The sequence below is a fragment of the Leopardus geoffroyi genome, chromosome B2 (genome assembly GCF_018350155.1).
Source record: "Leopardus geoffroyi isolate Oge1 chromosome B2, O.geoffroyi_Oge1_pat1.0, whole genome shotgun sequence".
Lineage (NCBI taxonomy): Eukaryota > Metazoa > Chordata > Mammalia > Carnivora > Felidae > Leopardus > Leopardus geoffroyi.
Genome location: NC_059332.1, coordinates 21,298,828 through 21,311,021, shown reverse-complemented (window position 1 = coordinate 21,311,021; position 12,194 = coordinate 21,298,828). Strand labels below are relative to the sequence as shown.

Genomic DNA, 12,194 nt, shown 5'->3' with positions numbered 1-12,194 from the left:
GAAAGAGAAACCAAGATTATAGCAGGCGCTTCAGTGTTGCCACTTTAGTACCTTAACAAGAAAGCAGAAGCTAGACAGAATACAGCCAAATTCATTCTTCCTTTTTCAAATGAAAAGACTTAGGTAATTGCTATCCTTACAGTTAAGAGTATTAAAGCAAATCTAAAATCTGTGTTGCTCACAAGTAACAAATCCATGAAAAAGCATAGTAAACAGAACAATGAAATCTTACTGAGTTTAAAGAATAAAATTCTAGCATGATTTAGAATTACAATAAGAAGGTAAAGATCATTCTGGAGGGTGTAGCCAAAGATGCTAATTGTATGTATATGAAAGTCTAAACAAATCAGTCACATATCCAAGGTCTCATCTTCAGTTTATTTTTTTTTAATGTTTATTTTGAGACAGAAAAAGAGAGAGGGCACATGTGAGCAGGGGAGGGACAGAAAGGGAGACAGAGAGAATTCCGAGCAGGCTCTGCCAGTGCAGAGCCAGACATGGGGCTCAATCTCACAAAGAACCATGAGATGGTAACCTGAGCCAAAATCAAGAGTCAGACACTTAAATGAGCCACCCAGGTGCCCCAGTTTTATTTTAAAAAGGTACAACAGGGATGCCTGGGTGGTTCAGTTGGTTAAGCACCTGACTCTTGATCTCAGCTCAGGTCATAGTTTTTGAGTTCGAGCCCCACATCGGGCTCTGTGCTGACAGTGCAGAGCCTGCCTGGGATTCTCTCTCTCCTGTCGTCTCTCGGCCCCTCCCCCACTCGTGCTTGCTCTCAAAAAATAAACAATAAAAAAAAATTTTTTTAAGGTGCAACAAACCTGTAAATACACAAACTTAGAATGATAGCAAGAAGCCACAAATAACTAGAATATGCTCAGTATATAACAACTTTTGATGTATGACTGTAAGAGTCATTCATCTAGAATTACCTTTCTAGACTCTAGGAGTTGATGAAGGCCAACAACCACCAACAGCCCAAGACCAGCAAGGAACATATACATAAAGATTCTGATATAAAAGGAGAAAAAACAAACTGGCTTTAATTCATAAGAAACACAACTAATTAAAACTAGAATTCTGCTTTACCTCAAACAATAGCACAACTAATTACAGTTGTAATTCTAACACAATATAAGTTTTCCAAATAACTTACAGAGCAAAGGAAGAAAATATTTTATATTCAATTTATATCTAGGTAGTAAGTTCCACAAATTTACTTTTATCTTTAAGAACAATTAGTCAAAAAAAAAAACCAAGTATCTGATCTAAAATAAATAAAATTACTTTATTATTTGTCATACTCAAGCTCAAGCTCAGTTAGTTAAAATAATTACATTAGCTTTTGTCTCCCTCAAATATTATTTCACATAATTTGATTTAAAAATTGCTTTTGCTCAATTACATATATGTATACGGTATAAATGACTCATCATTATTCATGAAGAACACAGTTTCCAAGATAATAACATCTTCTAATTTATATTTTTAATAGCAATTTAAGAGGTATGTAACTTAGATGAGGCTGGTGACCAGCTTATGAGCATGGGGTAGAAAAGAATTTAGGAGAGGGGATGTTCAGAAAGCCAGCTATCTTTTTTAAAAGTTTTTTTTATCAGTTTCAACCATCCTTCCTCTCTGTTAACAGTTACAAGAACCACCTAAGATATAGATTTCACAAAATTTATAGGTCCATTTTCGCTATTAAAACAAATGTTGACAGGAGCAAGCTTTCCAGGCCTGACATGTGAGATCAAGATCTACCTACACATTGCAACTTTCACTTACGTTTCTCCATCTAATCCATCCTCTCTTTCAATAATCGTAACTGTTTGATTGAAGACAGCATCTTGGAATACATTGCCCTATTAATAAAATAAATCACAAAAATGTGAAATTCATTGAAAAAATAAAAGGTTGTACAATTTCTTAGAAGAATCCCCAAGAGATAAAGAAACAGCTTTCTCATCACTTAGCTCAATGTCAGAGACTCAACATTGTATTACTTTCTTCTACAAAATAAAAAACCTTGCTAAAGTTGTCCTCCACTTTCATGAGGGCAGAGAAGGGGAAAGGTGTGAGAAAACAGGGAAGTAAAGTAAAAAGGAGACAAATGTGCAGAAAGAAAAAAAAAACCCCACAGAACACCCATTAACTAGAAGCCGTAACTTCTGTTGTACAGAATCCTCCAAAGAAGGGAACAGCATGAAAATGTAGAGTAGCGGACTTTAAGAACTAGATTTGAACAGAAGTCAAATCCATGCTCTAAATTCACAATGAATTGGAAATCAATTTACAATAAACATGATCTGCAGTATCAAAGCATGTTTATGTTGTGGTCTTGGAATAATTTTGTCAGTTTCACACTTCAGTTTTCAAATTCATCATAGTCACTGGGACAATACTTAGATGTTTTCAGCATTTGATGCTTCACAACAAGGCATTACTTTCTCAAAATTGTCACTTATTGCTAAACTGTAATTATTTAAGTTTTACTTCAAGATTTTTCCATCCACATTGCTCCAATGACAATTCCAGCAATCAGAATACATTGAGGATACAAACTAACATTCAAACTGGAACTGAAACTATATACGTGTGTGCTCAAAAACAAGACAAAATATATAATTATTCAAACTGTTTAACTATGAAGTTGAGGAAGCTTAATACACTATTTTGAAAGATGAAAAACCCTTCCCACTAAGTAATTTAAAGAAAAACAGAAAACTTAATGGCAGCATGAGAAATTGATCTCAGACATGAGTGAACATGTTGACACTATGCGATGAAAAGGTTGAGTAAGCTTCCAGGAGAGGATGAAATTTCCCTCTTTGAAAACTTTGAGAAGGGAATGGTTTAGATGTGCTCTCATCTAAAGGACATAATAGTTGGCACCTAGAAGTCAACTCTCAGCAGTAAAATTCTAGCGGCCTTCTCTCATTAATTCTTTGGATATACAATGTGTATATTAAAAACCACAAAAAAGACAACAGAGCATATTAGACTATTGGTTCTCATAAACCATAAACCTCACTGCTCTAACTATCCTAAAAATATTTGGTTATGTTTTTATCTATGAGGGGATAAAATGATGGAAAAAGTTACAGAAAGACCTTCACTTACAAATAAAAGCAGTAAAATGGGCAAAATGCAAGCAATAAAAGGAAGTACAAAATAGATTACTTAACACATATTAACATCTGAATACGAAGTAGACTCCACTGTGTGGCTTACTGCTCCTTTTCCTTTTAACATCTAGCTCAAGTCACATCCACTTTCATACTACAGCACTTTACACCCATCCCTCACTATGCATCATTTATAAATGCTGTGATATCACCTGTTTACATCCATCTGCCCCCACTGGATTCTAGACTTGAAGACAAACATGTGTAATTTATTTTTGCCTCCCTCTTGCCCATCACAGTTCCAACTACAAAACAGGCACTTAGATGAATAAGAGTATTCATTAAACAATGTCAACTGTCCTCCTCCATCTCTAACTTAAAAAAAAAAAAAAAAAAGGTTTAGAAGGCCTTACGTTCAGATCTTTGTAGTTTAGATTGATGACTAGACCAAAGGGTCGTCCACCCATGGGCTCTGCAGGAATGAAGGAGTACTCAAAAGTCGCCTGTCTCTGGGGCGGTACTACAGTGTTCAGAGGAAGAGCTGTGAAATTCTGGATATAAAACTGGTAGTCCTGAGGATAACGGAACGAGGCATCTAAAGACTCAACGATGAAATCTTCTGTACCCTTGTTTGTAAAGCCTACTAGGAATTTCACAATGTTATTTGCTGGAAAATCTAAGAAACAAAAAAAGAAACCAGAAGATTAGAAAACATTCAAAGGACACGAAGAGACATTATAAGGATATGGGCACCCTCTCCTACACGTGGACCTGGTTTCAGAATCTTTTTTAGTAGCTCACTCTAGCCCCCTACTAACTAGTAACAGATTACAGTTGATGTACAAACTGCAACCCTTGTCTGTGCTCCAGCGTTCCAACTTAAGAACTGAATGGAGTATCTCAATGTCAGACTACATCACTTGCACATCATGTGGTCTAAGAAAGAGATGTGTACTTTTAGCAGTTAAGATTATGCTGCCGTGTGACTATCTGTCTTGAAATCACCTTCAACTCAGTATCTATTATCTGTGCAAATAACAGAAGAATGACAGAAAGATAGGCCTAAGATTCACCTGAAAATTGTAGTATCTGTTAAAATACTGAGAAAAAAACAAAAACGAACCAGGTAACCCATATCCACTTTGAGCAACCACTCAAAACACAAATTTGAAGGTGAGACCCCAGGAAACAGCTACAAAAAAAGGAGAAGGGGGGAATCTCTGATTCATATCATACCTGTTGGAGGCATAAAATTGGAATGTAGGTGAGAATAAAACAAAACTTGAGAAGACCAAGATAATTAATAATTTCAAAAAAGAAGTCTTCAATGATTACATTGTGGTCTACAGAGCTGAGTTTCACCCAGTTTAGCAGAGGCTTTGGGACAGACAAATCTGGGTCTGTCTTCACAATCTATTTACCAGCTGAGTCATCCTGGACAAGTTCCTCACCTCTCTAGACTCTCTACTGAACAGTAGTAACTATCCTCATATGGATTAAATAATACACACAAAGTACTGAGAACAGTGTCTGCCATATAGCCCTCAATAAACCTAAGACATTGTATGTATTTTCTTTTACTGAAACCTAGGCTCTAATCAAGGCCTAATAGTACAGATTTAATATTTCACTAATATTTACACTCAAGATATGAGTTAGTTTACTGTGGCAGTTTGAAAAAAGTTTTAAAACAGTAGCTTTCAAAAGGACATTTAACTTCTAGTTAAAATGGATAGTATTAATTTTCCCCCTTAGTTTAAATGCCAAGAATACTACCTTACAGATATGGCTATTCACACATATAGGAAAACTTGTTTGGAAATATGTATTTACATACTTATTTGTAATCTAAGAGAGGAAAATAATAAAGATCTTAAGCATCTCTGCTTCCCAAATAAAGTGAGCTTGTCATCTGAAAAATTCCTATGTCTGAATTAAAACTAACATTTCTCTATTACCTTCTCCTTTCACAAACAAGATTGTTGTATCTGCACTTGGTGAAGCTTCAGGTTCGCCAGATACATCTTCTTCTTCTTTATCTTCAGCCTAAGAAAAACAACATTAAAAAGTAATTCTGGGGTAAAAATACATCATTAAAAAATTAAATAATGACTTTAAAAAAATGACTTCACTAGATTTAGCACAAAAGACTGCTTCTCCGAGGCTTTCTTGGGATTAGTAGTGAATGAATTTCAGTGTATCTCATCAGTTAAAATAAAATTTACATCTCAAAAAGTAAAGTGCATACCAATCCCCTGGAGATTTTACGCAGATCTGATATAACTCTAGGGAAAGCTGGAAATTCAGTATTTCTTTTTTTTTTTTTTTCCCCCAAAAAAATTTTTTAAATTTATTTATTTTTCAGAGACAGAGCATAAGCAGGGGAGGGGCAGAGAGAGGAAGACACAGAAACAGAAGCAAGCTCCAGGCTCAGAGCTGTCAGCACAGCTTGTAGGGCTTGAGCTCAAACTGCGAGATCATGACCTGAGCCAAAGTCATACTCTTAACTGACTGAGCCACCCAGGCACCCCAGAAATTCTGTATTTCTAAAAGCACCCAGGAAATGCCAAGGCTGCAAGTACTCAAACCACACTTCAAGCTTCAAGGTTCTAAAGCATGGGTTGGTAAACTTTGTAAAGTTTGAAAAAAGCTTAAAATGTGTCTGTCAAAGGAACATTTTACATTCTAGTTAAAACAAATAGTATTCATTTTCCCCCTTAATTTAAATACCAGGAATACTACCTTATAGGAAAAAGTCTCAAACTTAGTCTTCCCCAGCTACCTGCCCCATCCTCCCACAACATGGGTGGAGGAAACAATACTCTGAAAGTGGCACCAACCCATGGACCCAGATATCAAGTATTTTTGGCTTTTGAGAACCATGAGGTCCCTCGGGCAACTACTCAACTCTGAGGCTGCAGCATAAACGCAGCCACAGACAATTATGTAAAAGAATAAAGACCACTAGACTTGGCCTGTAGCCCTTTTGTCAAACTTCTGTTCTCGAGCACCCTGTCCTCACCCTTGCAGTGATTTCTATCCTGATTAAGAGAACAATTTTCCTCTGAGAAGACATCACACAACTTGGTAAAAATGGTAAAGAAAAGAAAAGAAAGGAAAAGGGAAAAGAAAAGGAAAGGAAAGGAAAGGAAAGGAAAGGAAAGGAAAGGAAAGGAAAGGAAAGGAAAGGAAAAAGGGAAAAGGGAAAAGGGAAAAAGGAAAAGGGAAAAGGAAAGGAAAAGAAGGATCATATTGGGATGATGGAAATGTCCTAAAACTCAGAACTGCTCATCTTAGTATTTACTAAAGATCACTGAATTGCATGTTTAAAAGAGACTACCATGATACGTAAATTAGGTCTCAACAAAGGTGATAGAAAATATGAACTAATTTTAATTTACAATTTTAATCCTCAGTGCAGTCCTTCTCCAAGCATCAATGAGAATTACAAAGATATTCATATATTTGAAATATTCAGGCCCTTAATAAATTGAGATGCTTAAGGGCACCACTGTTTACTGGCATTTTGCCTTCCATTTATAAAAGTAAAACACTCCCTCCCCCAATAGACAGACGTCAAGGGCAAAGACTGTCTTACACTTTAAAAAAAATTCTCCACAGCCAGCTAGTACTCAAGAGAAGGCACTCAAAAATTTGTTTGATGACTATGCAATTGTATAATGTTATATTTTAAGTATCCTTAATGATACCACTAATTTAGTAAGAGTTAGTGAATTTCCACCTTTGAGAAAAGAGACCAGAGACAAGAAGGCAGGAACCCTAAAACTGTATTAAGGAGGAAAGGGTATGCTAGAGAAAGTTAAGACAAATCACCCTGACGGTATGATTTAATGGGTTGTGGGATAAAAAGAAATGGAAGTAATAAGGCAAGAGCTTGAATCACTGAGCCATATCAAAACAGTAAATAATTTATGGAGGTGGGATGAATGCTAAAAGCTGAATTCCATTTTGGACATATAAAATCTGAGGTACTAAGGGGCGCACTGGTGGCTAGCTGATTGGGCTTCCGACTTCGGCTCAGGTCACAATTTCACGGTTTGTGGGTTGGAGCCCTGCATTGGGCTCTGTACTATCAGCTCAGAGCCTGGAGCCGGCTTCAGATTCTGTGTCTCCCTCTCTCTGCCCCTACCCTTACTCACACTCTGTCTCTCTGTCTCTCTCTCTCTCTCTCTCTCAAAAATAAATAAATAAATATTTTAAAAAATAAATAAATAAATAAAATTTGAGGTACTAATGGAATATCCAGATGGCGCTAACTGGCAAAGAGCTGGAAATAAAGGTATGGAGTTCAGTAAGGTAAGTGGTTAGAGACAAGGTCTGAAGGTTGTCAGTTAAAGATGGTGTTGGTTGAAACCACAGGGGTTTTTTTTAATGTTTATTTATTTATTTTTGAGAGTGCACGCACAAGTGGGGAGGGGCAGAGAGACAGGGAGGCAGAATGCGAAACAGGCTCTAGGGTCCAAGCTATCAGTGCAGAGCCCTACATAGGGCTCGAACCCACAAACCATGAGATCATGACCTAGGCTGAAGTTGGACACTCAACCAACTGAGCCACCCAGGAGCCCTGAAACCACAGGTTTCATTAACATTATGGGGATAAGCAGGGGAGAGAAGATAGTGGAAAGACCAAGCAGCAGAAGATGGGCAGAGGAAACTAAAGGGGGACGGTACCACAGAAGCCAACATGAAGGGACTGAAGAAAGGGATACTCTACTCTGCAAATGCTAAGAGTTTGAACAGGAAAACAATGAAAAACAGACCAGGAATTTCACAATTAGGTCAGTAGTGACTTAGCAAGAACAGTTTTACTAGATACATAGTAAAACTATACATTTACTCTCTCAAGAAATGTGCTGGTAAAGATAAAATGTGTAGCAACTTAAAGTGGAGAATACAAAGTGGAGTATGTAAGTACTGTATATGCATATACAGTTTGAAAGAATCAAGTCACTAAATAGGATCAACATGTGAAATTACAGAATAATACAAAATCCCACAGGACGACAGGGGGACAAGAACACAGGTGGTAGGGCTAGCCTTAGAAGACAGTAAAGACAACTAATTTTTAAGGAAAATGTAGAAAGAACAAGTGAGTAACATATTTAGAAGTAGAAAATTTGACAGCGTTTGCACCTGATAGCCTTCGCTTTCTGACACTGAAGGCAATGTGTTGCTAAGACTGTGAAGAGGACCAATTTTGGGGTTTAAAAGTAGTAAAGGAAAAAAAAAACGTGTAGGATAAATTATAGTAGTCCAAGAGAGGAAATGAAATTAGCTAGAAGCATGCAGCAATAATCTTGATTTTAGCCTAACATTCTTACTGCCATACTATAATTTTAGAGTAAGTCTCAGAACTAGAGGACTTTCAAGACATCTTCTCTAAACCCCTTCCTCTTCACAGGACACATTTTATATACTGTTTACTGCCCGCTCCTCACTTCCTGCCAGCAAAATACACACATACCGCCCCAAAAACAGAAACTCCACGATAGCAGAGAAAATATCTGGTCTATCCTCACACCAAGAACAGTGCCTAGCACATAGTAGGGACTCAGTAAATAGTTGCTTACTGAATGAAGGAAAGAAGAGGCAAATGAAATCCAGAGAGAAAAGCTACTCAAGGTCCAAAAGCTAAGTACTATGCATCCCAAATCTATCAACACTGGTCCAGTGCTATTCCCACTATACCATTACCCTCATAGACTCACAATCATATGATCTTTAATTGTTCTTTGTTTCATGTCTCCTTCCTTGTGCAAGAAAATATTTATAATCCATCCTCAATGACTGGCCCCATTCTCCCAACTTCAATCCACTTTGATCACATTTACAAGCCTCTAAAAGCAAGAATGTTAATATCAAATTTGTCTATAAAAGGATAAATTCTAGAAATGACATATACATGAGTTACACTGTATAGAACACTAACCAAATCTGTGGGTTCATCTTCTTCCACCTCTGCTTCATCATCTTCATCTTCAATTATTGAATCTTCTACCGTTTCTTCATCTTCTGTAAGATCTTGAGCCTCAGCTAATGAGCCTAACAATAAAATACAAAACAAACAGTTAACCTTTACCCCTGGCAAACCAATGTTTTTTAATCCCAGGTATAGGCAACACACTTTCCCCCTTGGAGTAACTCAATCTCTCAGTTCACTTGAATGATGACAAATTACAATGCATCTAGATGATTCATGATTTTATCTTATTGACTGTCTTACCAACTATATGTTAATTTTAATGGGAAATGCTGTTTAATTTTAAAAAGCATCTAATTGTTAGGAAAATGAAGGTGAAACTAAAGATGGCTGGAGGCTCAAATAAAAAACTTGAAGCAAGTTTGTTTTAAGGAAGCTCCAGGAGGCTGAGTGGCTCAGTCGGTTGAGCCTCTCTTGATTTCAGATCAGGTCAGGATCCCAGGGTCATGGGATCAAGCCTGAGATTCCTTCTCCCTCTGATCCTCTCCCCCGCTAGTGCTCTCATAAATACATACGTACATACGTACATACAAAGATAAATGTAAAAAGCTCCAAAATTTAATCCCTGTCATTAACCATACAAACAAAAACCCTGCTCAGGTCTGAAGGAAAATAGCACTCTCAATAACTAGGCAAGAAACATTTGTTATTAAACTTGACTAGAGTTCTAACTTTTAGAACTTGATAGCATGTAATTTCAAGGAACATACATTTGTATGGCATCCATGGTAAAAACTAGCTTGCATCAAATGCATATGATTTAATGAAAACTGCACTGATAACTTCAGGGCTCATAGCCCTGAAAGCATGCATTTATTTCTGCATATACCTTCAAACATGTTCAACTACTTTTTTATTTTCCCTACACTTAAAAATTAAGCATAACTGTAAGGCCAAGAAATTATAATTTTATAGACAAACGTTCTCTAAATAAGTCACATTAAATCTATATCAGGCAAGACCTCAAAAAAGAATTCCCAAGTCCTAGTGATTCTTCCAACTTTCCTCAGAAAAAAAATGATGATGTGGCAGTTCAGTAGAGGGAAAAATGTGGGAAAGGAAGCATATGTAGATGCTGCAATACCCAAGAAAAACAGTACTTACTAAGGACTATGCATTTTAAGTTTTTTCCACTTCCTTTAGTTCTTACTGGTTAAGATTTATTTAAAATATTAAAGAACACTGATCCACACATTGCGAACACATTGTGAAAAATAGCTTCTACTGTTTGCTGAAGAAAGACTCAAATAGTGCATTCATAATTTACAAGTCATTTTCTAAAACCAGTAAGAAAAATACCTATGCTCACACAATTTTAAGCTGTACTTAAATTTCAAGACTTCTCAATATACATAATGAATTTGCACCCTACATTTCAGTAGATATTAATGTTAACCAGTAACAATCTTGTGCCTAAAAGTCTAGCAATTTTCAATTGGAAAAATGGAGAGAAAACATCCTTTGAAAGACCATTCCTCACAAAAAATGCTTAAAGATATCCAGTTGGCTTTAGATACTGAATTGATGTTTCTTAAAGATGAAAATGTTTTAAAATCTGAAAAAATACACCTAGATTCTAATCAAGTACAATCGCCTAATTTTCCTTAAAAAGCCAAGTGAGTACAGACCAGCAAGCCACTCATAAAGGAAAAGAATCCCTCTTTAAACCCGCAAATGATTTCATTAACAGGTTTGGGTAATTCTCTCACTTGGTTTTCTATCCACTAAATAGAAGCCAGTCACCTCACTGTTCTTTGCAAAACCACTCATGGGTACCTGGCACTATCATTCATTTTGCCACACAGCTTGCTTGAACTTACAGAATGAAAGAAATTCTAGTAATCTTTTAGTCAGACTGAATTTTACAGATTAGAAAACTGAAGTTCCTGATAGAACCAGGGCAAAAAGCCAAGTTTCCACATCATTAATGTTCTGCTAAGTTATTTCCACACCAGGTTAACTGTTGGAAAGAATAAGCCGAAATAAACGTATCGTGTCGAATTAGATTCCCCACCCCCCACCCCAAGAGCAAAGCGCTGTTTCCCACAGAACAAAAAACAGTTAACAGAAAAACGATAGGAGAAGAAAACCGAGGGCTCAAGTAATAGGAATTCCTCGTTCGGCCTGGGAGTAAGGGGTGGACAATGAAGGCGAACATGTGGAGTTCTTCTGAAATGAAGACTCCTGGTAACACGGACGGACCGAGTGCTGATAAACAGGGAGATGGCCAGAAAAAAAGATGCTCTAAGAGTTTAGGTGTGTAGAGACCAAGGGTTTCAGCAAATGAATGGAGGGCTCCCAGCGTGGAAGCTAAAGACACGTCAGCCCAGAGCGGATGGGGGTGGAGCGGAGGCGGCCAGAAGAAATACAACGGGCTGCAGAGCGCGCTCGGGGTGCAGCTGTGCCCACTGCCCCTTCGCCTCCTTCCCCCAAGCCGAGGACCCACCAACTCCGGCCACAGCTGCAGGCGCAGGTCCCGGGCCAGAGGAGAAGCCCAAGGCTGCGGGCGGCCACCAAGCAAGGTCGCCCGGCACTGCCCCGCGCTCCGCACGCAAGAGGCGGAGGCCCCAGCGGGACTCAGCCCGCGCGCGCTGAGACCCCCTACTACCGGCCGGGGGTCGGGGAAGGGGTAGGGAGAGGGTGGCGGGACGCACGCCGGACCCAGGAGCCGCTGCCGCCTCCAGCTTCAAACTTGCGGTCGGTGGCGTCTCGTCTCCTTCCCGGCCAAGACCCGCCACCTACTCCCTCGCCTCACCTCCAGGGCCGCCTCGGAGCAAGAGGGTGGCGGGAAACACAAGCAAGAGAAGCAGAAGCAGGCGGGAGAGGACTCTCATGGCGCGGCCGGTCCGGTAACCAGTCACCGCCCGCCAGTGCTCTCCGCGGCTCCGGCGGTAATGGCGTTACTCTTCATCCGGGCTCCGGCAGGGGGCGGGGCACGTATCACGCAAGGGCCCTCGCCACGCCCCCTCCTCTGGCCCAGGAACGCCGCCAACGTGGCTTCTTGGCTCGGAAAGGTGGGGAGCACGGGCAGCCCCAGGAGTCACATGACGGGTTGCCGGCGG

The 12,194-nt window shown here is 38.9% G+C and overlaps 1 protein-coding gene across 3 annotated transcripts in view; it reads right to left on the bottom strand.

The window, feature by feature from the left end:
* SSR1 (signal sequence receptor subunit 1) overlaps positions 1 to 12,194 on the bottom strand; it is a 40,648-nt gene extending 28,454 nt beyond the window's left edge. For 2 of the 3 annotated variants that reach the window (XM_045497481.1, XM_045497482.1), the window contains exons 1-6: positions 11,888 to 12,064; positions 9,082 to 9,194; positions 5,090 to 5,177; positions 3,545 to 3,807; positions 1,792 to 1,868; positions 936 to 1,014 (exon numbers count right to left, since the gene is read on the bottom strand). In XM_045497481.1, coding sequence (XP_045353437.1) covers positions 936 to 1,014; positions 1,792 to 1,868; positions 3,545 to 3,807; positions 5,090 to 5,177; positions 9,082 to 9,194; positions 11,888 to 11,966 — 699 coding nt within the window. In that variant the 5' untranslated portion in view covers positions 11,967 to 12,064. Of the gene's footprint in view, positions 1 to 935; positions 1,015 to 1,791; positions 1,869 to 3,544; positions 3,808 to 5,089; positions 5,178 to 9,081; positions 9,195 to 11,887 lie in introns of all 3 variants that reach the window. The other variant, XM_045497483.1, reaches the window with a different exon arrangement.